At 46.0% G+C, this 25,442-nt stretch overlaps 1 protein-coding gene across 1 annotated transcript in view; it reads right to left on the minus strand.

Moving 5' to 3' along the window:
- The window catches only part of CNOT1 (CCR4-NOT transcription complex subunit 1), a 1,177,977-nt gene that overhangs the window by 517,196 nt on the left and 635,339 nt on the right, over positions 1-25,442 (minus strand). The window contains exon 19 of the mRNA XM_069215998.1: positions 6,631-6,759. Within this exon, the coding sequence (XP_069072099.1) occupies positions 6,631-6,759 (129 nt within the window). The remainder of the gene's footprint in view (positions 1-6,630; positions 6,760-25,442) is intronic.

The raw sequence follows: 25,442 nt of genomic DNA on the forward strand, positions 1-25,442 counted from the left end.
AACCGAATGCCCTGAGTACTTCTGAACCATATACTAGGGACTTACATGGGGGGTACCCATAAGCCAAAGGTGGAGTGACAATGGTGCAAGTTACCAGGTTAGCCGGGAGCGAGAATAATCACTGGGGTCCTGGTTAGCAGGATCCCAGTGAACACAGTCAAACACACTGACAACAGGCAGAAAATGGGGGTAACCATGTCAAGAAAGAGGGTACTTTCCTATAGCTAAACTGTCCCCAGTGTCCACGTCATGTGTGCACCAGGTAGTCTGACCAGGGGTTATCGAGAAGTGCAAAGCATACTGCTGCAAGACTTGCTTAGTCACGCTGTTGGCCAGTGAGGGTGTTTCTAAAGACCACTCCCTCAACTGAGAACTTTTAGGCTGCTGGAGAAGAAATCAGGGAGAGGTTCACTCGCTGCTTCTAATGTCTTGTTGAATCTCTCAACAAGACCACTGCACTGGGGATATGGGATAGTGAACTTATAGGTCACACGAGACTCCGCTCACAAGTGCTTTAGGTAGCAAGACAAGAGGTTGATACCTCTGACACCACCTCCCTTAAAAAGCCCACTTTCAGAAATACACCAATGAGGGCCCTAGCTACTGCAGGGGCAGCTCAGGGGAATTTCTTCAGGAAACCTGGTTGCAGGATCCACTACAACCAGTATACATCTGTTTCCTGAAGCTCTGAGGGTCAAGAGGGGTGACTATCAGTCCCTACCCTTTCAAAGGGAACCCCAACTACAGGAAGTGGAATTAAGAGGGCCTTTGCATGGCCATGTGACTTGCCACTAGCTTGACAAGTGGCACATGAGTAACAAAAACCCTTCACCAACTGGGACATACCTGGCCAGTAGAACTGGTTTACCAACCTAGTCCACGTTTTTGCCTGGCCAAGGTGTCCAGCTAGGAGGCCATCATGGGTCACAGTGAGGAGAAACTCTAAACTATTGATGCACTACCACTCTCCTAGTGGCACCATAACTTGGTTATCAGTGAATAGGAGTCCCTCCTCCCAATAGGTCCTGTGGAAGCCACTGATTTATCCCATTACCTGATCAGCAACTTGCTGCCTCACGCCTCCAAGAGTGGGACAGGTCTTCTGTCCCTGTCACAGATTGTCCTAAAAGGGTTCCCTCTGCCTAAGAGTTTTCCCATGTAATGCCCAAGCTCCTGAGGCTCAGTTCCCTCTGGGGCTGATAGGTCTTCTCCATGAGGAGGGACCTATTCTGAGGAATCATTGGAGCAGTCTTCAAAAAACTTTTGTCTTATCTTCTGGTAGCTTGGGACATTATTCCAGACTCCACCGCTACTCTTTGGCCCTGGGCCTTACTTTGTACTCTTATTTTCACATATAGCCATTCAGGGATACCCAGCATGTCTGCATGGGCCTTTCTGTCAACCTCAGCCCATGCTGAGGACTCCAGATCATTTAGTAGCCGACATTGCAGGAGACACCACCACCTTCGTCTGGCCAGCAACCCCTCCCCATTCTAAGAATACCATCACCATGGGATGCACCTTAGGCTGATTATCAGTGTTGAGGATTGTGTATATCTCACCAGTCAGATACTGTTCGGAGGACACCAGTTGCTCAGTCATGGTGACAATGGCACCAGTGTCAGTGCTTCAACATTGATCCCATTAATGACACTGTTGCCTGCATCTTCCAGATGACTTGGCCAGACAGCCAGGGCAGATATATCTACCCCACCCTCAGACTAAAGTTGACTAAGCAGGCTTACTGAAATGGTCAGGACCTACTTGAAATCCCATCTGGAGATTAGCCACTGCATTTACTTGCAAGTGCACTAGAGCCATTCTTTTTGTTGGGGCACGTAAGATCTCCAGTTTGGTGTGAATTGGTTTTGCAGGTATGGCACCATGCCTTTCTGGGATGCCAATTTTTTCTTTTGTACCCACCCAGAATCTGGGACCTACCCTTCTGTGTAGTTATGTTTTTTTTTTTGTGTGGGGGGGGGGGGGAAGGAAGGGGGGGGGGGGGGTTGGGGGGTGTATAAGACGCATCGGTTTTCTTTATTTCCCTGTCCCTAGGGGGTGGGGCGGGAGAGTTTTTTTTTGGGGGGGGGGGCCTTATCTATCCTGCCACTTTCCTGGGAATAGTTTCCAAAGGAGAGCACACCAGTTCTTTTGTTAACCTTTCTACCTTTCTGGATACACAGGCCCTTTCAAAGGGTGTGAACCACTTGGTAGTATGAGTATTTTCATATTTGGGGACAAACCCTTAGGGGAATTGTAGGAAGGTGCCACTGATGACGATTACCGCACCTCCCCCCACCCCCCAAAACACACACACACACACTTTTTGCCTACTGTTGTTGTCAACTTAGATTGAAAATGTGCTGGGATCCTTCTAACTAGGCCCCAGCACCAGTGTTCTTTGCCAAAGACTGTACCTTTGTTTCCACAATTGGCACAACTCTGACACACAGTTAAGTCCCTATGTAAAATGTACCAGTGGTAACAAGGGCTCTGTGGCCAGGGAATGTCTCGAAAGGCTGCAGCATGTATTATGCCACCCTAAGGGACCCCTCACCAAACACATGCACAGTGCCATTGCAGCTTGAGTGCTGGTGGGGAGAAGAACAAAGTCAACATGGTACCCCTCTCAGGGTGCCATACCCACAAACCACTGCCTGTGGAATGGGCAAATCATCCCTCTAGCAGGCATTGCAGACCTAAGGCTGAACCCCAAACTGTGGACTTCCTAATACCCTAGACTGGAACTGTAAGTGTTGTACTTACCTGTAAAACAAACTAACTTTTCTTCCCCACAGGAACAGTTTCTAAAAACCGCAGTGTCCATTTTTAAAACAGATAATTGCCAATATTTCAAAAACGGTATAACTTAACGATTTCAAACAAAGTACTGTCGATACATGTGTGAAATACGAATCTATTGAAGTACTTACCTGCAACTTGAATTTTGTGGTTCTAAAAATTAATTTAAAAAAATATTTTTGCTATATAAAAACCATAGGTCTGGAGTTAAGTCATTGAGTGTATGCTTCTTCTATTGTTTGTGTGTGTGCAACAAATACTTCGCACTACCCTCTGATAAGCCTAACTGCTCAGCCACACTAGCACAAGAGAGCAATAGTATTATCTACTTTAGCCTCTGTTATGCCTCTGGGGAACCCCTGGACTCGGTGCACACTATCTTATTTTGATATAGTATATACAGAGGCAGGTTACTACATTGGTGGATGAGTGGTGGGGTCTACGACTTTGCATTTGCTGGACTACTCAGCCAATACCTGATCACACGACTGCGTTCAAAAATTCCCTTTAGAAAACAGAATTTTGATTTTGGCATTTTGTTTTTAATTTTTTTATTTTTTAAAGTCCTGCTAGGACCTTGGTTAAGTCTCCTTAGCATTTCTTTTTAGATTAAACAGTTATTTTTAAGTTAGGATTTAGTTACTAGAATTAGTTTTTAGTTTCTAAAAAAGAAATCCAGACTTAGTAATACAATGATCATCTCCGAGGAAATGGTGATGGAACTCAACCTCACCCCTTACCTCCATCTGGTGATTGCAGAGTTAAGATCCCTCTGTAAGCTGAAAGATTAAAACAGGTTCCAACCCTACCAAGGTCAAGCTCCAGGAGCTCTTCGGAGAGTAAACCAGGGACCACCCTGCTGAGGATGAAAAACTCCACTCAGACAGGGAAGATGTTAATAGATGAGGAGGATGGGGGTCCTCCCTCCTCATCTAACTCGGAAGATGGAGGAAATTGGCTCTGTATATACTATATCAAAGTGAGGGATAGTGTGCACAGAGTCCAAGGGATCCCCTTGGAGGTTGATAGTGGCAAAATTAGAGTATACTAATGCTCTATTTTGTGGTAGTGTGGTTGAGCAGTAGGCTTATCAGAGAGGAGTGTTAAGCATTTGTTGTACACACGCAGGCAATAAATGAGAACACACACACGACAACTCCAGGCCAATAGGTTTTTATATAGAAAATTATTCTTTTCTTGATTTATTTTAGAACCACAAGATTCAAATTTTAGTTAAGTACATAAATTGTAGGGTACTTCACACTGGTAAGTATAGAACTTTGATATAAAACAGTACTACACAGTTTTGGTAAAAATGGCAAGAAGCTATTTTAAAAGTGGACAGTGCAAAAATAAACAGTTCTTGGGGGGTTAAGTATTGGTTAGATTATCAGGTAAGTAAAGCACTTACAAGTTCAGTCTCCTGGGGATAGGCAGCCCACTGTTGGGGGTTCAAGGCAACCCCAAACCCTCAGAACCAGCAATACAGGGGCAGTCAGGTGCAGGGGTCAAAGGAGGGCACAAATAACAGGAGCCTATGGAGAACGTGGGTGTTCCGGTTCCAGTCTGCTAGCAGGTAAGAACCTGCGGCCTCGGGGAGAGGGGGTGGGGTCCTTGGTCCAGGCGTCGGGGTCCTTTGTCACCAGGCAGTCGCTGTCAGGGGGACCCTCTGGATCCTCTCTGCAGGCGTCGCTGTGGGGGAGCAGTGAGGCCAACTCAGATGTCAACGGAGACACCTGGGAGTCCTCTCTTCGGTATTGGTTGTCCAGAGGCGTCAGTGCAGAGTATGAAAACTCACGCTTCTGGCGGGAAGTTGGAGTCTCTTTAAAGTGGCTTTCTTTGTTGTTGTTTTGGGACAGAGCCGGTGTCGTCAGGAGGTTCTTGGTCCTTTAGGTGCCGGTCAGTCCTCTGAGTCCTCAGAGGTCGCTGGTCACGCTGGATGCCTCGCTGTGCAGGTTCTTTGAGTCTGGAGACAGGCCAGAAGGGCTGTGGCCAAGTCAGTTGCTGTCTCCGTCATCTCTGCAGGGCTTTCAAGTCAGTAGTCCTTTCTTCAGGTTCCAGGAACCTGATTTCCTGGGTTCAGGGTCACCCCTAAAAACTGAATTTAGGAGGGTGTTTAGCTCAGGGGGCAGTAGCCAATGGCTACTGTCCTGGAGGGTGGCTACACCCTCTTTGTGCCTCCTCCCTGAGGGGAGGGGAGCACATCCCTAATCCTATTGGGGGAATCCTCCAAAACCAAAATGGAGGATTTCTTAAGGCAGGGGTCACCACAGGACACCCTACGGACTGTCCTGACTGGTGAGTGACTCCTTGTTTTTCTCATTACCTCCTCTGGACTTGCTGCCAAAAGTGGGGGCTGCGTCCAGGGTACGACCATCTCCACTAGCTGGAGTGCCCTATGCCATTGTAACACGAAGCCGAAGCCTTTGAGGCTCACTGCTAGGTGTTACAGTTCCTGCAGGGGGAGGTGTTAAGCACCTCCACCCAGTGCAGACTTTTTCTGGCCTCAGAGAGCACAAAGGCTCTCAACCCCATGGCGTCAGAAACTTGTCTCAGTGGCAGGCTGGCACAGACCAGTCAGTCCTGCACTGAAGGATTGGGTAAAATACAGGGGGCATCTCTAAGATGCCCTCTGTGTGCATTTGCTTTTATAAATCCAGCACTGGCATCAGTGTGGGTTTATTATTCTGAGAAGTTTGATACCAAACTTCCCAGTATTCAGTGTAGCCATTTTGGAGCGGTGGAGTTATTTTTGACAAACTCCCAGGCCATACAGATAATATGGCCACTCTGTATTTACAATGTCTATGAATGTACGTAGGCACTGTAGGGGCATATTGCACATGCAGCTATGCCCTCACCTGTGGTATGGTGCACCCTGCTTAGGGCTGTAAGGTCTGCTAGGGGGGGGGGGGGGGGGGGGACTTACCTATGCCACAGGCAGTATTTTGTGTGCATGGCATCCTGAGGGGGATGCCATGTCAATTTTGCCCCTCCCCCCAACCAACACACACAATCTGCAATGGCAGTGTGCATGTGTTAGGTGAGGGGTCCCTTAGGGTGGCTCAACACATGCAGAAGCCCTCAGGGACCTTCCCTGGTCAGAGGGCCCTTGGTACCACTGGTACCATTTACAAGGGACTTCTGTGTGCCAGTTCATTGCGCCAATTGTGGAAACAATGGAAAAGTGAAAGAACACTGGTGCTGGGGCCTGGTTAGCAGGGTCTCAGCACACTTCTCGGTCACGTCAGCAACAATATCTGTCAAAAAGTGTTGGGGGGGGGGGGGGGGGGGGGGGGTTGTATCTGGAACAAGGAGCCATTTTCCTACAATAAACAATCCAGAGTGTGCAAAGCTTGGAGATGTAGACTACTGAAGAAATCAGTAACTCAACTATAACAATGGTTTTGCACCTTGAAGCTCTTTTAAGTGCTTTGAGGGAGAAAGAATTTAAAAAGGAGATCAGATATAGGGACTCGGTGAGAGTTTGTATAAATTAACAGTAAAAATACTACAGTTAGGATTACATTGAAAGGTAACCACAAGATGGCAAAACAATGCAAAATGTTTTGAAAATACAACATTTTTAGTGCAAGTAATTTTGCTCCATATAGTGAAGGAAAATCATCAGTAACAGGTAAATAGGCAAATGTGAGGCAAGTCTCAAGTCAAGAGCTGCAGACAACACTGGAATGGTTCTGAGGTGTAGTGACAGAACACAAAAGAGCAAGTGCCTGATCTAATTATTAGTCCCAATGTTCTACATCAAAAAGGCTCTCGCACAACAACATGAACACTGACAAGGTAATCTTGAAGGTTTCATCTTACTCTGCTGGAAGGTAGGCTGGTTAAGTCCTGACGTGCTCAGTTTCCTCTGTCCAAAAGGATCACTGTTCACTGCAGGGAGTCCAAGGCCACCTGTGCCCATTCCACCAAGGCTTCCAGTTCCAAGGCCACCTACAGAAAAAAACTGTTTAATATGCAGAAACATTTCGGACTCATTTCAAAACAATTTTAGGCTATGAATGAAGACATTAATACTATAAAAAGCCTATCAGACCAGGACTGTTTCAAAAATGAAATACACATGAGCATTAAATTAACAAGCACTGGCAAAGCCAATAAGGCTGCACCTTTGCCACCTACTGGCTTTGCAAACATTTTTAACACTTACTGTAGATCAATTACACATTTTACATTGAAAACTTTGAATTCTGTTAAAATCTGTAAATGATTTGCCTTAGCGCATTTTTGAATTGTAATTGCAAATGACTTTAGGAAGCACTGGCAAAGCCAGGAAGCGTCTGCTGTCAAATGCGGAGATTGAAAATGTCACTTACCCAGTGTACATCTGTTCGTGGCATTGGTCGCTGCAGATTCACATGTTGTGCATAGTCCGCCATCTGGTGTTGGGTCGGAGTGTTACAAGTTGTTTTTTTTCGAAGAAGTCTTTCGAGTCACGAGACCGAGGGACTCCTCCTCTTTGCTTCCATTGCGCATGGGCGTCGGCTCCATCTTAGACTGTTTTCCCCGCAGAGGGTGAGGTAGGAGTTGTGTGTGTTAGTAATAGTGCCCATGCAATGGAATGAATAAGTATGTACAAATTAAGGTTAAGTAATATATATATATATACAAATGTACAAATGTTGAAGATAACTTCCAACGGCTACAGGCTCCCGGGGAGGCGGGTGGGCACATGTGAATCTGCAGCGACCAATGCCACGAACAGCTGTACACTGGGTAAGTGACATTTGACATTTTCAGTTCGATGGCATCTGTTGCTGCAGATACACATGTTGTGCATAGACTAGTAAGCAGTTATCTCCCCAAAAGCGGTGGCTCAGCCTGTAGGAGTGGAAGTAGTCTGAAACAAAGTTCTCAGTACAGCTTGACCTACTGTGGCCTGTTGTGCGGATAGCACGTCTACACAGTAGTGTTTAGTAAATGTGTGAGGCGTGGACCATGTGGCTGCCTTACATATTTTGTGCATTGGAATATTTCCTAGGAATGCCATGGTAGCGCCTTTTTTTCTGGTTGAGTGTGCCCTTGGTGTAATGGGCAGTTGTCTCTTTGCTTTAAGATAGCAGGTTTGGATGCACTTAACTATCCCTCTGGCTATACCTTGTTTTGATATTGGGTTTCCTGTATGAGGTTTTTGAAATGCAATAAACAGTTGTTTTGTTTTTCTAACCTCCTTTGTTCTGTCGATGTAGTACATCATTCCTTTTTTGACATCTAATGTATGTAGTGCCCTTTCAGCTACTGAGTCTGGCTGTGGGAAGAACACTGGTAACTCTACCGTTTGATTTAAGTGGAACGGTGAAATAACCTTTGGTAGGAATTTGGGATTGGTTCTTAGTACAACCTTATTTTTGTGTATTTGGATAAAAGGTTCTTGTATTGTAAATGCCTGAATTTCACTTACTCTTCTTAGAGATGTGATGGCAATGAGAAATGCAACTTTCCAGGTTAAGAATTGTATTTCGCAAGAATGCATGGGTTCAAAAGGTGGTCCCATGAGTCTTGTCAAGACGATGTTAAGGTTCCATGAAGGAACAGGTGGTGTTCTTGGTGGTATTATTCTTCTTAGGCCTTCCATAAATGCTTTAATGACGGGTATTCTAAACAGTGAAGTTGAATGGGTAATCTGCAGGTATGCATATTGCTGCAAGGGTATATTTTAATGGAAGAGAAGGCTAGATTTGACTTTTGTAAGTGTAGTAAGTATCCCACTACATCTTTTGGGGATGCGTGTAATGGATGAACTTGATTATTATGGCAGTAGCAAACAAACCTTTTCCATTTGCTTGCATAGCAGTGTCTAGTGGATGGTCTTCTAGCTTGTTTTATGACTTCCATACATTCTTGAGTGAGGTTTAAATGTCAGAATTCTACGATTTCAGGAGCCAGATTGCTAGATTGAGCGATGCTGGGTTTGGATGCCTGATCTGCTGTTTGTGTTGTGTTAACAGATCTGGCCTGTTGGGTAACTTGACGTGTGGTACTACTGACAGGTCTAGTAGTGTTGTGTACCAAGGTTGTCTTGCCCATGTTGGTGCTATTAATATGAGTTTGAGTTTGTTTTGACTCAATTTGTTTACTAGATATGGAAGGAGAGGGAGAGGGGGAAAAGCGTATGCAAATTTCCCTGACCAGTTCATCCATAGGGCATTGCCTTGAGACTGTGTGTGGGTACCTGGATGCGAAGTTTTGGCATTTTGCGTTCTCTTTTGTTGCAAATAGGTCTATTTGCGGTGTACCCCAAATTTTGAAGTAAGTGTTTAGGATTTGGGGGTGAATCTCCCATTCGTGGACCTGTTGATCTCGAGAGAGATTGTCTGCTAGTTGATTTTGGATCCCTGGAATAAACTGTGCTATTAGGCGAATGTGGTTGTGAATTGCCCATTGCCATATCTTGTGTGCTAGGAGACATAGCTGTGTCGAGTGTGTTCCCCCTTGCTTGTTTAGGTAATACATTGTTGTCATGTTGTCTGTTTTGACAAGAACGTATTTGTGGGTTATGATCGGTTGAAATGCTTTTAGCGCCAGAAATACTGCTAGTAATTCGAGGTGATTTATATGCAGTTTTGTTTGATGTACGTCCCATTGTCCTTGGATGCTGTGGTGATCGAGGTGTGCTCCCCACCCTGTCATGGAAGCATCTGTTGTTATTACGTATTGTGGCACTGGGTCTTGGAATGGCCGCCCTTTGTTTAAATTTGTACTGTTCCACCGTAGAAGCGAAATGTATGTTTGGCGGTCTATCAACACCAGATCTAGAAGGTGACCCTGTGCATGTGACCCTTGTGATGCTAGGCACTGTTGTAAGGGCCTCATGTGCAGTCTTGCGTTCGGGACAATGGCTATGCATGAGGACATCATGCCTAGGAGTTTTAAAACCACTTTTGCCTGTATTCTTAGTGTTGGATACATGGCCTGTATGACCTTGTGAAAATGTTGAACCCTTTGTGGACTCGGAGTGGCTAATCCTTTTGTTGTGTTGATTACCGCTCCTAAGTAGTGCTGTATTTTGCACGGCACAATGTGTGATTTTGTGTAATTGAGGGAGAACCCGAGTTTGTAGAGGGTTTGTATGACATACTCTGTGTGTTGTGAGCACTTTGTCAGCGAGTTGGTCTTGATTAGCCAATCGTCTAGATACAGGAATACGTGTATTTGCTGCCTTCTGATGTGTGCGGCCACTACTGCTAGGCATTTGGTAAATACTCTTGGTGCGGTTGTTATACCGAACGGTAAGACTTTGAATTGATAGTGTATTCCCTTGAATACAAACCTTAGGTATTTCCTGTGCGAAGGATGTATCGGTATGTGGAAATACGCGTCTTTGAGATCTAAGGTTGTCATGTAATCTTGTTGCTTTAGCAGTGGTAACACCTCCTGTAGCGTGACCATGTGAAAGTGGTCTGATTTGATGTAGGTGTTTAGTATTCTGAGATCTAAGATTGGCCTCAGTGTTTTGTCCTTCTTGGGTATTAGAAAGTACAGTGAATAGACCCCTGTGTTTATTTCTGTACATGGTACCAGTTCTATTGCTTCTTTTTGCAGTAGTGCTTGAACCTCTATTTCTAGGAGGTCTAAATGCTGTTTTGACATTTTTTGTGTTTTTGGTGGGATATTTGGAGGGATCTGTAGAAATTCTATGCAATAACCATGTTGGATAATTGCTAAGACCCAAGTGTCTGTTGTTATATCCACCCACGATTGATAAAACTGACTTAGTCTTCCTCCCACTGGTGTTATGTGGAGGGGTTGAGTGACTTGTAAGTCACTGTTTGGTTGTTGGGGTTTTGGGGCTTTGAAATTTTCCCCGGTTTCTCGGGAATTGTCCCCCTCTGTACTGGCCCCGAAAACCTCCCCTTTGGTACTGCCCCTGGTAGGTAGACGGTGTTGCTTGTGAGGTGCTGGCTTGTGTGGCCTGCCCCCGAAACCCCCCTCTGAAGGCTGTTTTACGGAAGGTGCCGAAAGTGCCTCTGCTTTGCGGGGAGTAGAGCGCGCCCATGGCCTTGGCTGTGTCAGTGTCCTTTTTCAGCTTCTCAATCACCGTGTCAACCTCTGGTCCGAACAATTGTTGTTCGTTGAACGGCATATTGAGTACTGCCTGCTGTATTTCTGGTTTAAAGCCAGATGTGCGTAACCATGCGTGCCTTCTGATGGTTACTGCAGTGTTTATTGTTCTTGCAGCTGTGTCTGCTGCATCCATAGAGGAGCGTATTTGGTTATTGGAGATGTTTTGTCCCTCCTCAACCACTTGTTGTGCCTGCTTTTGAAATTCCTTGGGTAGATGCTCGATGAGATGCTGCATCTCGTCCCAATGGGCTCTGTCATAACGCGCTAGTAGCGCCTGAGAGTTTGCGATGCGCCACTGGCTTGCAGCTTGTACAGCGACTCTTTTCCCAGCTGCGTCTAATTTTCGGCTTTCCTTATCCGGGGGTGGTGCATCGCCCGATGTGTGTGAATTGGCTCGTTTGCGAGCTGCTCCTACCACGACTGAGTCTGGTGGCAGCTGAGAGGTGATAAAAGCAGGGTCTGTGGGAGGTGCTTTATATTTTTTCTCTACCCTTGGAGTGATCGCTCTACTCTTGACAGGGTCTTTGAAGATTTGCTTCGCGTGCCTTAACATTCCTGGAAGCATAGGCAGACTTTGGTAGTTGCTATGGGTGGAGGAGAGGGTGTTAAAAAGGAAGTCATCCTCGACAGGTTCTGTGTGTAAAGACACGTTGTGGAATTCTGCTGCCCTAGCTACCACCTGCGCATACGCTGTGCTGTCCTCGGGTGGTGAGGGCTTGGTAGGGTAGGACTCTGGGCTATTGTCTGACACTGGTGCGTCGTATAGGTCCCAAGCATCTTGGTCATCTTGGCTCATGGTGGTGTGAGCCGGCGAATGTGACGGAGTTTGTGCCGGTGATATCTGAGTTACAGGTGGAGGAGAGGGTGGCGGAGTTGCTTTCTTTGCCACCTTTGCTTGTGCTGTTAGTTGTTCAGTTTGGAACTCTAGTCTAGTTTTTCTCCTGATTGGTGGAAGAGTGCTAATCTTCCCTGTTCCACTCTGGATGAAGATCCTCTTTTGTGTATGGTCTACATCAGTAGTTTGGAACTCCTCTTCAAACCTGTGTTTACGCATTTGAGAGGACAATGAATGTTCCTCTGAATATGAGCCGGTAGTGGGTTTGGTTGCTGGTTGTTTTGGCACCGAAACTGTCTTTTTTTTGTTTTCGGCTCCGAGGCGAATCTCTTCTTTTTCGGAGTCGAGCCTTCTCGGCGTCGATCATCCTCGGTGCCGCTGTCTCTGCGTCGAGCAGCGCCGGCTCCGCTTTCTCGGCGTCGATCTTTTTCGGCAACACTTTCTCGGTCCCGAGAATGTTGCGTGTCTGTGTCTCGACCCGAGTCGGACGATCTGGGCACCAGTTCGGCCTTTTTCGGTGCCGATGGACGGTCACCTTTATGGGTTGAGCCATGGCCAGTTGGCAGTCGCATCCCCTGGGCCTTGTCTGTTTTCTTGTGCTGTGTGCTTTTCGACGTCTTACTCACAGTTTCCTCGACGTCAAATTCATCAGAGTCCGATTCATGGATGGAGAAGGTTTCCTCCTCTTCTCCTTGTTCCTCGAACTCTCGGTGTTCTGTCGGCGTGGACGCCATCTGTAGTCTCCTGGCTCGACGGTCACGGAGCGTTTTTCGGGACCGGAACGCACGACAGGCCTCACAAGTTTCTTCTTTGTGCTCGGGTGACAGGCACAAGTTACAGACCAAATGTTGGTCCGTATATGGATATTTATTGTGGCATTTAGGACAGAATCGGAACGGGGTCCGTTCCATCGTTGTCGATGTTACACACGGTCGGGCCGACCAGGCCCAGACGGGGGATCGAAATTACCCCGAAGGGCTACCGGAGCTCTTCACGATTCGGTGTCGATTCTAACTATTCCGATCCCGAGCGAAACAATACCGACGTAATTTTTCGAAGTTTTGACTATCTTTCTGTCCCGAAACCCGGAGCGAAAAGGAACAAGTCCGAACCCGAGGGCGGAAAAAAAACAATCTAAGATGGAGCCGACGCCCATGCGCAATGGAAGCAAAGAGGAGGAGTCCCTCGGTCTCGTGACTCGAAAGACTTCTTCGAAGAAAAACAACTTGTAACACTCCGACCCAACACCAGATGGCGGACTATGCACAACATGTGTATCTGCAGCAACAGATGCCATCGAACATTGGGTTTTCCAATGTTTGCATGGTACGTATGAGTTCTGAAGCATTAGGTGTCCGGATGAGTTGTTCATTTGAGGGTATTCAAATGGGGCACTATGAAGCCGAAACTGACGACAGTGCCAGTAAGTGGGTTTGGTGTTCAGATTACATGCTCATTCAATCCTTGAGCTCTCTAGTGCGCACACATGGATGGGTCTCATATGTACCATGTAAGGAAATGCCTCCTTGGCGTGGTTACCCCCTGACTTTTTGCCTTTGCTGATGCTAAGTTTTGATTTGAAAGTGTGCTGAGGCCTGCTAACCAGGCCCAAGCACCAGTGATCTTTCCCTAACCTGTACTTTTGTTTCCACAATTGGCCCACCCTGGCATCCAGGTAAGTCCCTTGTAACTGGTACCCCTGGTACCAAGGGCTCTGATGCCAGGGAAGGTCTCTAAGGGCTGCAGCATGTCTTATGCCACCCTGGGGACCCCTCACTCAGCACAGACACTGCTTGCCAGCTTGTGTGTGCTAGTGGGGATAAAAAGACTAAGTCGACATGGCGCTCCCCTCAGGGTGCCATGCCAACCTCACACTGCCTATAGGTATAGATAAGTCACCCCTCTAGCAGGCCTTAAAGCCCTAAGGCAGGGTGCACTATACCATAGGTGAGGGCATAAGTGCATGAGCCCTATGCCACTACAGTGTAAGCAAAACCTTAGACATTGTAAGTGCAGGGTAGCCATAAGAGTATATGGTCTGGGAGTCTGTCATGCACGAACTCCACAGCACCATAATGGCTACACTGAAAACTGAAGTTTGGTATCAAACTTCTCAGCACAATAAAATGTACATTTTATTGTAACATACACCCCAGAGGGCACCTTAGAGGTGCCCCCTGAAACCTTAACCGACTACCCGTGTAGGCTGACTAGTTTTAGCAGCCTGCCACACACCAGACATGTTGCTGGCCACATGGGGAGAGTGCCTTTGTCACTCTGTGCCCAGCAACAAAGCCTGTACTGGGTGGAGGTGCTTCTCACCTCCCTCTGCATGAACTGTAACACCTGGCGGTGAGCCTCAAAGGCTCGCCCCCTTTGTTACAGCACCCCAGGGCACTCCAGCTAGTGGAGTTGCCCACCCCCTCCGGCCACGGCCCCACTTTTGGCGGCAAGGCCAGAGGAGATAATGAGAAAAACAAGGAGTCGTCACTGGCCAGTCAGGACAGCCCCTAAGGTGTCCTGAGCTGAGGTGACTGACTTTTAGAAATCCTCCATCTTGCAGATGGAGGATTCCCCCAATAGTATTAGGGATGTGCCCCCCTCCCCTCAGGGAGGAGGCACAAAGAGGGTGTAGCCACCCTCAGGGCTAGTAACCATTGGCTACTAACCCCCCAGACCTAAACACACCCCTAAATCGAGTATTTAGGGGCTCCCAGAACCTAGCAAGATAGATTCCTGCAACCTAAGACTAAGAAGGACTGCTGAGATGAAAAACCTGCAGAGAAGACAGACACCAACTGCTTTGGCCCCAGCTCTACCGGCCTGTCTCCCCACTTCTAAAGACACTGCTCCAGCGACGCGTTCCACAGGGTCCAGCGACCTCTGAAGACCCAGAGGACTACCCTGCATCTAGAAGGACCAAGAACTCCTGAGGACAGCGGCTCTGTTCCACAAAGACTGCAACTTTGTAACAAAGAAGCAACTTTGAAACAACACGTTTCCCGCTGGAAGCGTGAGACTTTGCACTCTGCACCCGACTCGACTTCTGGAGAACAACCACAGGGAGGACTCCCCGGCGACTGCGAGCCCGTGAGTAGCCAGAATTGACCCCCCTGAGCCCCCACAGAGACGCCTGCAGAGGGAATCCCGAGGCTCCCAAGACCAGACGACTGGTAAGGACACTGCATCCACAGCCCCCAGGATCTGAAGGATCCGACCTCCAGTGCAGGAGCGACCCCCAGGTGGCCCTCTCCCTTGCCAGGTGGTGGCTACCCCGAGGAACCCCCCCCCTTGCCTGCATCGCTGAAGAGACCCCTTGGTCTCCCATAGAACTCAATTGCAACCCGACGCCTGCCTGCACACTGCACCCGGCCACCCCGTGCAGCTGAGGGTGTACTTTTTGTGCTGACTTGTGTCCTCCCCCCCCCCCCCCCCGGTGCCCTACAAAACCCCTGTGGTCTGCCCTCCAAAGACGTGGGTACTTACCTGCTGGCAGACTGGAACCAGGGCACCCCCTTCTCCATTTTGGGCACCACTTTGACCTCTGCACCTGACCGGCCCTGAGCTGCTGGTGTGGTAACTTTGGGGTTGCCCTGAACCCCCAACAGTGGGCTACCTTGGACCCAACTTTGAACTCAGTAGGTGGTTTACTTACCTGCAAAAACTAACAAACACTTACCTCCCCCAGGAACTGTTGAAAATTGCACTGTCTAGTTTTAAAATAGCTATATGCCATTTGTGTGAAAACTGTATATGCTATTTTGCTAATTCAAAGTTCCTAAAGTTCCTAAGTGAAGTACCTTTCATTTGAAGTATTGTTTGAAAATATTGAACCTGTGGTTCTTAAATTAAACTATAAACATTTTTCTATACAAAAACCTATTGGCCTGGAATTGTCTGAGTGTGTGTTTCTCATTTATTGCCTGTGTGTGTACAACAAATGCTTAACACTACCATCTATCATCAACAACTCTTTAACTTTAGGAACTTTTCCTGCAGACCTGAAAAAGGCATACATACGACCTTTATTAAAGAAAACAAACCAAGACCCGCAAGACCCCAACAACTACAGAACAATCACAAATGGACCTTTCCTGTGCAAATTGATAGAAAGAGCAGAATTCGCCCAGATGTCACAATTCATTGAAGACAATTCTATACTTTCAGACTTCCAAACTGGATTCCGCCCAGGAAGAAGCACTGACTGGCACTCATGGCAATCTGGGACGATCTTAAAAACATTCGACCGAAATAGAGTTGCTGCTCTACTTCTCTTGGACCTCTCAGCTGCCTTTGATACGGTTGACCATAACACCCAAACTCAGGCTCCACAAAGCCGGCATACAAGGGATTGCTCTCGACTGGATTACTTCCTATCTTCAAAAAAGATCGAATATCATCTACTCGCCCCCCACTTCTCATCCGAACCCTACCTCACAAAAGCAGGGGTCCCCCAAGGGTCAATCATCTCACCTTTGCTTTTCAACATCTACATTATATCTTTACCAGAACTGATCAATGATTTCCATCTCACATGCTACAACTATGCAGATGACACAAATACTACTTAAATTAGAATGCCCCAAAAACATTGAAAACTCACAAATCTTCAGTTGCCTCAGAGCCGTTGATCAGTGGATGACCTGGAGCCATCTCAAACTAAATACCTCCAAAACAGAAATACTCCTATGTAGTGACTGGAAAAATTATGACTGTGCGTCTGGCCTGACTATCTCGGACCACCTCCTCAATTATCCTAGGAAGTTAAAAACCTAGGAATCACCATGGATTCCAAGTTAACTATGAATGCCCAAGTAGACAAATTAGCACGCACAAGCTTCATCACCTTAAAGACTTTACGACGCATCTGCCCCCACCTCGGATTTCCACATAAGGTGCAAGCTACTATCTCGCTTGTACTATCCAAACTGGATTATGCCAATAGCCTCTACCATGGATCATCTCTATCTGTTATGAAAAAATTACAACGTATCCAGAATTCCGCAGCCAGGTGACTATTACAAATAAAGCCGCAAGTCCACATCTCCCCTGCCTTGAGAGCACTACACTGGTTACCCGTTGCCAGAAGATGCACTTTCAAGCTGCTTTATATCACCCACACAGCTATACATGGAACGGGACCGCTTTTTATCAGAAAGAAAGTTACCAAATACATCCAACAAAGAACCCTCCACTCAAGATTGGCACCCCGCCTTAGAACACCACCATACAAGAAAAAGACTATAGGTGGTACATCCTTCTCCGTCCAAGCAGCCAAAATATGGAATTCATTACCCTCAATTATAAGAGAAACAGATAACTTTGTCTTCAGAAAACTACTCAAGAGTTCCCTCTTTCCTTCATAACCACCTTTTTCAAACAACTATGAACTGCATATGCCTATGTTGATAAATATATTTTTTCAGTTTATATGTATATTCCTATTTATTTATAGTTTCTTTAGAAAATATGTATTGCTACTATGTCATAACAATAAAATACACACACTCTTTAAACCTGTCTAAGTATTTTTTACCCATGATTCTAATTATGTATTGAATGTGCATATGTGTGTGTATTCATGTGTGTGTGTGTGTGTGTTTATATATATGGAAAATGTCACTTACCCAGTGTACATCTGTTCGTGGCATGAGACGCTGCAGATTCACATGCTTTGCACATCCCGCCATCTAGTGTTGGGCTCGGAGTGTTACAAGTTGTTTTTCTTCGAAGAAGTCTTTTCGAGTCTCGAGATCGAGGGACTCCTCCCCTTTCGGCTCCATTGCGCATGGGCGTCAACTCCATCTTAGATTGTTTTCCCCGCAGAGGGTGAGGTAGGAGTTGTGTATTATAGTAATAGTGCCCATGCAATGTAGTAAAAATGTATGTACATAATGTGGTTTAAGGTGATATATTTACAAATTTACAAATGTTCAAGATCAACTTCAAACGGCTACAGGCTCCCGGGGAGGTGGGTGGGCGCATGTGAATCTGCAGCGTATCATGCCACGAACAGATGTACACTGTAAGTGTCATTTTCCATTCGATGGCATGTGTAGCTGCAGATACACATGCTTTGCATAGACTAATAAGCAGTTATCTCCCCAAAAGCGGTGGCTCAGCCTGTAGGAGTTGGAGTTGTTTGAAATAAAGTTCGTAGTACTGCTTGTCCTACTGTGGCTTGTTGCGTTGTTAACACATCCAACACAGTAATGCTTGGTGAACGTATGAGGCGTAGACCATGTGGCAGCCTTACATATTTCAGTCATTGGAATGTTTCCTAGAAAGGCCATGGTAGCACCTTTCTTTCTAGTTGTGTGCCTTTAGTGTGATAGACAGTTCTCTTTTTGCTTTGAGATAACAGGTTTGAATGCATTTAACTATCCATCTGGCAATGCCTTGTTTGCATATTGGATTTCCTGTATGAGGTTTTTGGAAAGCAACAAATAGTTTTGTTTTTCGAATTTGTTTTGTTCTGTCAATGTAGTACATTAATGCTCTTTTGATGTCTAATGTATGTAGTGCTCTTTCAGCTACAGAATCTGGTTCTGTAAAGAACACTGGAAGTTCTTCTGTTTGATTTAAGTGGAACGGTGATATGACTTTTGGTAAGAACTTAGGATTTGTTTGTGAGACTACTTTATGCTTGTGGATCTGAATAAAGGGTTCTTGTATGGTAAATGCCTGTATTTCATTTACTCTTCTTAAAGATGTGATGGCAATTAGAAATGCTACTTTCCATGTTAAATATTGTATCTCACATGAGAGCATGGGTTCAAACGGTGGACCCATGAGCCGTGTTAAGACAATGTTGAGGTTCCACGAAGGAACTGGTGGTGTGCTTGGTGGGATAATTCTTTTCAGGCCCTCCATCAAAGCCTTTATGACTGGGATCCTAAATAGTGAAGTTGAGTGCGTAACTTGCAGATAAGCTGAAATTGCGGTGAGATGTATTTTAATGGATGAAAAAGCTAGCTTTGACTTTTCTAAGTGCAGTAGGTAGCTGACGATGTCTTTAGCAGATGCATGTAGGGGTTAAATTTGTTTATTATGGCAGTAATAAACAAATTGTTTCCACTTATTTGCATAGCAATGTCTTGTGGTTGGTTTTCTGGCTTGTTTTATGACCTCCATACATTCCTGTGTATGGTCTAAAAAATGTCCGAATTCTAAGACTTCAGGAGCCAAATTGCTAGATTCAGCGATGCTGGATTTGGGTGTCTGATCTGTTGTTTGTGTTGAGTTAACAGATCTGGTCTGTTTGGTAGTTTGACATGAGGCATGACTGAGAGGTCAAGTAGTGTTGTGTACCAAGGTTGCCTTGTCCAAGTTGGTGCTATTAGTATGAGTTTGTTTTGACTCAATTTGTTTACTAGATATGGAAGGAGTGGGAGAGGGGGGAAAAGCGTATGCAAATATCCCTGACCAACTCATCCATAACACATTGCCCTGAGATTGATCCTGTGGGTACCTGGATGCGAAGTTTTGGCAGTTTGCGTTTTCTTTTGTTGCAAATAGGTCTATTTGTGGTGTTCCCCATCTTTGGAAGTAAGTGTTTAGTATTTGGGGTTGAATCTCCCATTCATGGATCTGTTGGCGATCCCGAGAGAGATTGTCTGCTAACTGGTTCTAAATTCCTGGAATGAACTGCGCTATTAGGCGAATATGGTTGTGAATCGCCCAATGCCATATTTTTTGTGCCAGGAGACACAACTGTGTTGTGTGTTCCTCCCTGTTTGTTCAGATAATACATCGTAGTCATGTTGTCTGTTTTGACAAGAATGTGTTTGTGGATTATTATCGGTTGAAATGTTCTCAGCGCTAGAAATACTGCCAGTAGTTCTAAGTGATTTATGTGAAGCTGTCTATGCTGAGTGTCCCATTGTCCTTGGATGCTGTGTTGGTTGAGGTGTGCTCCCCACCCTATCATGGAGGCATCCGTTGTTATTACGTATTGAGGCACTGGGTCTTTAAAAGGCTGCCCTTTGTTTAAATTTATAGTGTTCCACCATTGAAGCGAGGTGTATGTTTGGCGGTCTATCAACACTAGATCTTGAGGTTGACCCTGTGCTTGTGACCATTGTGATGCTAGGCACTGTTGTAAGGGTCGCATGTGCAATCTTGCGTTTGGGACAATGGCTATGCATGAGGACATCATGCCTAGTAGTTTCATCACTACCTTGACTTGTATCTTTTGTTTTGGGTGCATGGCCTGTATTACATTGTGAAATGCCTGTACCCTTTGTGGACTTGGAGTGGCAATCCCTTTTGTTGTGTTGATTGTCGCTCCTAAGTATTGTTGTATTTGACACGGCTGAAGGTGTGACTTGTTGTAGTTGAGTGAGAAACCTAGTTTGTGAAGGGTTTCTATGACATACATTGTGTGTTGTGAACACCATTCCTGCGTGTTGGTTTTGATTAACCAATCGTCTAGGTACGGGAACACATGTATTTGCTGTCTTCTGATATGAGCAGCTACTTCTGCCAGGCATTTTGTAAAAACTCTTGGCGCAGTTGTTATCCCGAATGGCAACACTTTGAATTGGTAATGTACCCCTTGGAATACGAACCTTAAGTACTTTCTGTGTGAAGGATGTATCGGTATATGGAAGTATGCATCCTTTAGGTCTAGTGTGGTCATGTAGTCTTGTTTGAGCAATGGGATTGCGTCCTGCAGTGTCACCATGTGAAAGTGATCTGATTTGATGTAGATATTTAATGTTCTGAGATCTAATATAGGTCTTAGAGTTTTGTCTTTTTTGGGTATGAGAAAGTACAGTGTGTAAACTCCTCTTCCTCTCTGATGAATTGGTACCAACTTGATTGCATCTTTTTGCAACAACGCTTGGACTTCCAGTTGTAGAAGATCCATGTGTTTTGACGTGTGTTTTCGGTGGGACATTTGGAGGGAATTCTAGAAATTCTATGCAATAACCATGCTGGATAATGGCTAGGACCCACATGTCTGTTCTTTCCTCCCAGTTTTTGTAGAACTTGGTTAGTCTCCCCCCCACCGGTGTTGTGGATTTGTGACATCTAAGTCACTGTTTATTTTGTGGAGTTTTGGGACTTTGGAACTTCCCTCTACTCTTTGGGAACTGTCCCCCTCTATATTGTCCCCCAAAAGTTCCCCGCTGGTATTGGCTCTGATAAGTGGGCCTTGTTTGTGAGGTTGTGGGTTCAGTGCTTTGTCCTCGAAACTGATCTTCGAAATGTGCCTCTGCTCTGTGGGGGAGTAGAGTGCGCCCATGTCTTTGGCTGTATCAGTGTCTTTAAGTTTTTCGATAGTGTCCACCTCCGGCCCAAACAACTGCTGTCCATTAAATGGCATATTCAGCACGGCTTGCTGTATTTCCGGCTTGAATCCAGATGTACGCAGCCATGCATGTCTCTGTATTGTTACTGCTGTATTTACAGTCCTAGCAGCTGTGTCTGCTGCATCCAATGCTGACCGTATCTGATTGTTTGAGATACTCTATCCTCCCTCCACCACTTGTTGTGCTCTTTTTTGGAACTCCTTGGGCAAATGTTCTATAAAATGCTGCATTTCGTCCGAATGAGCCCTATCTTATCTCACCAACAAAGCCTGCGAGTTGGCAATGCGCCATTGGTTGGCTGCTTGTGCCACCACTCTTTTCCCAGCCGCGTCGAACTTACGACTGTCTGGAGGTGGTGCATCTCCTGAGGTGTGAGAGTTCGCCCTCTTGCGTGCTGCACCTACGACAACTGAGTCTGGTGTTAACTGTTGTGTGATGTACACAGGGTCTGTTGGTGGCGGTTTATATTTTTTCTCCACCCTTTGAGTTATGGCCCTTCCTTTGACAGGCTCCTCAAACACTTGTTTGGAGTGTTTTAGCATTTCAGGTAGCATGGGGAGGCTCTGGTACTGGCTATGTGTGGACGACAGTGTGTTAAATAGAAAGTCGTCTTCAATTGGCTCTGCATGCAGGCTGACATTATGAAACGCCGCTGCTCTTGAAACCACCTGTGTGCAGGCGGTAGAGTCCTCGGGTGGTGACGGTCTAGTTGGATAACACTCGGGACTGTCATCTGACACTGGTGCATCATAAAGATCCCACGCGCCTGGATCATCCTGACTCATCCCTGTATGAGTTGGGGACTGCATCATTGGTGGAGTGGCTACCGGTGATGGTTGTGGTGAGCGTTGTGGAGATGGTGGTGGGGTTACTTGTCTTGCAACCTTTGCCTGTGGCTGCTTGTCTTTCTCTTGGAAGGCAAGTTTCCGTTTCATTCGTATTGGAGGGAGAGTACTGATCTTCCCGGTCTCCTTTTGAATGTGGAGCCTTCTATGTGTGTAATCTGGCTCCATTGTCTCTAGCTCCTGTCCAAATCTATGTGTTTGCATTTGTGAGGACAGGCCTTGTTCCTCTGTGTTGGAGCTTTTTTTCGGTTCCGAGACCGGATGTTTCAGTACCGAAACCTTTTAGGCTGCTTTTTCCGGTTCCGACGACACTTTTTTGCTCTTCGGCGTAGTGATTTCTCGGTGCCGACTTGCTTCGGTGCCGCTCTCTCGGTGCCGAAATTGCTCTTACCCGGGGTCGAGTCTGCTCTGTGCCGGTATCTCGACCGGAGTCGGATGACTTCGACACATGCATGCCCTTTTTCGGTGGCGATGCTCGGTCACCTTTTTTCGGGTTAAGCCAGGGCCTGCCGGCGGTGGCATCCCCTGGGCTTTTGTGGTCTTTGCGTGAGTTTTGTGTATCGACGTCTTACGGTTTTCGGCGTCTGTTCAGGATCGACCTTTTCGGAGTCCGAATCCTCGATGGAGAAGGCTTGTTCTTCCTCCATGTGTTTTTGTCCTGTCGGCACCGACGCCATCTGTAGTCTTCTTGCTCTTCGGTCCCTTAAGGTCTTCCTGGACCGAAACGCTCGACAGGCCTCACAAGTATCCTCCTTGTGTTCTGGAGACAAACACAAATTACAGACCAGATGCTGATCTGTAGGATACTTGTTGTGACATTCGGGGCAGAAGCGGAATGGGGTCTGTTCCATTAGCCTTGAAGACGCACCTAGTCGGGCCGACCAGGCCCCGCCAGGGAATCGAAAACCCCGAAGGGCGGCCAGAGCTCTTCAAAATTCGGTCTCGATCTGTTGTAACTAACCCGATACCGAACGTAAACAATACCGTCAAATTTTCCGAGATTTTCACTAACTTTCCGAACCGAAACGCGGAGCGAAAAGGAACACTTCCAAACCCGATGGCGGAAAGAAAATCTAAGATGGAGTCGACGCCCATGCGCAACGGAGCCGAAAGGGGAGGAGTCCCTCGATCTCTTGACTCGAAAAGACTTCCTCGAAGAAATACAACTTGTAACACTCAGAGGCCAACACTAAATGGCGGGATGTGCAAAGCATGTGTATCTGCAGCTACACATGCCATCGAACAAATATATATATATATATATATATATATATGTATGTACGTGTACATGTTGTTTCTGTGCTTGGCATGTTCGTGGATCATTGCATGGCTCCTGGGTGGGTTGTTATACTAGATATCTATGAATTCCTGCTCTCATCTTATCACACTTATCTACTCATCACTCTTATGTTATGTCTCTATCAAACTATCCTCCATTCTCACTCTGACTCATCCCAAATCCCTTCTACCACTTTCATCTCCTAAATAGCTCTGCCTAAGCTCTTCCCTCCGCTTCCACATCTAACTCACCAAACCTCTCTCTACTACTGTGACCTCCCACACAACCCTACTAAATTCTCCTGCATTTATCTCACCCTGCTACTATGCTCTCCCTAACCCTTCCACATACTCTTCCCCCTCCGCCCCCCTTTACTCATCCCAAGCCTTTGGGTTGAGCAAATGAAGGATATACTCCCAATTAACACTTTTGGATTTCTTTCCTCCTCCACCCCTCCATTACCCCTGTCAATCTAACAAACTCATATCCGCGGCTCAAATTAACTCATAATAATACTAAAACTGTACTCCTTATTTAACGCTACTAATCCATCACTAATTCTTGTTGGGTTCCAGAGTAGCGTGCTACTCATCGAAAAGCGCTTCAACGCCTTGTCAGGGGTAGTAAGCGCTATATAAATACGTTTCCAATAATATACAATACCCTCTGATAAGCCTACTGTTCGACCACACTACCACAAAATAGAACATTAGAATGATCTCTTTTTGTCACGATCTTACCTCTAAGGGGAACCCTTGGACTCTGTGCATGCTATTTCTTACTTTGAAATAGTACATACAGAGCCAACTTCCTACATACCATTTGTAATTAACAATTCTATTTACAACAAAATCACAATTGCTACTCATTTATATCAAACTGCTAACAAGCAATCACAAAGCCAATAGGTCATGCATGTTTCAGAAATGGGTTTGCTTTTATATGATGTCCAGACGCAGTCGCAGAAAACTTACAAAGACACCTAAATGCTGTTCAGACAGGAAGCTGTGGAAAGTAGAATATTGTGGCTTGCATGTTTTAAGCAATGCCCTTAATTCCACACCATGACTTTCAGAGACCACCCCACTCCACATTTTGCCTTCCACTTACAGCACTGTAATACACAATAGGCTTTTGCAAACAGACAGCTAAAGACTGTCTCGTAGGGGTCACCTAAATGGTTACTTACCTATACAAGTAGTTTTGCAGCTTGAAGAATTTTATGGATTCACACGCACTGCAATATTCTGCCATCTACTGGATGGATTCAGACTTGTTAGTCCTTTTTATTTCTTTGTTTTTGGCTTGTGTGGCAGCATCGGCTAATTGTGAGCTTGACTTTCCACTCATGACATCAGACACCCACCCAGAAAGCCAGTTTCTTTGGTTGACATCTTCAGGTTCTTTGTTCCCTTTTGTAGATAACCTTATCTTAAGGCTTCACTATATTTTCATATTTTTCTATACTTTACTGCTTTGTAGGAAAATGCCTCTCATGGCATGGTTACCCCTTAACTTTTTGCCTTTTGTTAATGGTAGTTATGATTGAAAGTGTGCTGGGATTCTGCAACCCAGGCCCCAGCACCAGTGTTCTTTCCCTAAACTGTACCTTTGTTTTCATAACTGGCACAGAACCTGGCACCCGGGTAAGTCCCTTGTAAATGGTACCCCTGGTACCAAGGGCCCTGTGGCCAGGGAAGGTCTCTAAGGGCTGCAGCATTTATTATGCCACCCTGGGGACCCCTCACTCTGCACATGCACACTGCCTCATAGCTGGTGTGCTGGTGCGGAGAAAATCACTAAGTCGGCATGGCACTCCCCTCAGGGTGCATGCCAACAACCAACTGCCTGCGGAATAGGTAAGTCACCCCTCTAGCAGCCCTTACAGCCCTAAGGCAGGGTGCCCTATACCACAGGTGAGGGCATAGTTGCATGAGCACTATGCCCCTACAGTGTCTAAGCAAAACCTTAGACATTGTAAGTGCAGGGCAGCCATGAAGACTATATGGTCTGGGAGTCTGTCAATTACGAACTCCACAGTTCCATAATGGCTACACTGAATTCCGTCAAAGCGAGATTGTGTGCACAGAGTCCAAGGGGTCCCCCCCTTAGAGGTTGATAGTGGCAAAATTAGATAATACTAATGCTCTATTTTGTGGTTGTGTGGTCGAGCAGAAGGCTTATCAGAGGGTAGCGTTAACCATTTGTTGTACACACACAGGCAATAAATGAGGAACACACACTCAAAGACTTACTCCAGGCCAATAGGTTTTGAT

Source organism: Pleurodeles waltl, chromosome 12 (genome assembly GCF_031143425.1).
Source record: "Pleurodeles waltl isolate 20211129_DDA chromosome 12, aPleWal1.hap1.20221129, whole genome shotgun sequence".
Taxonomy (NCBI): Eukaryota; Metazoa; Chordata; class Amphibia; order Caudata; family Salamandridae; genus Pleurodeles; species Pleurodeles waltl.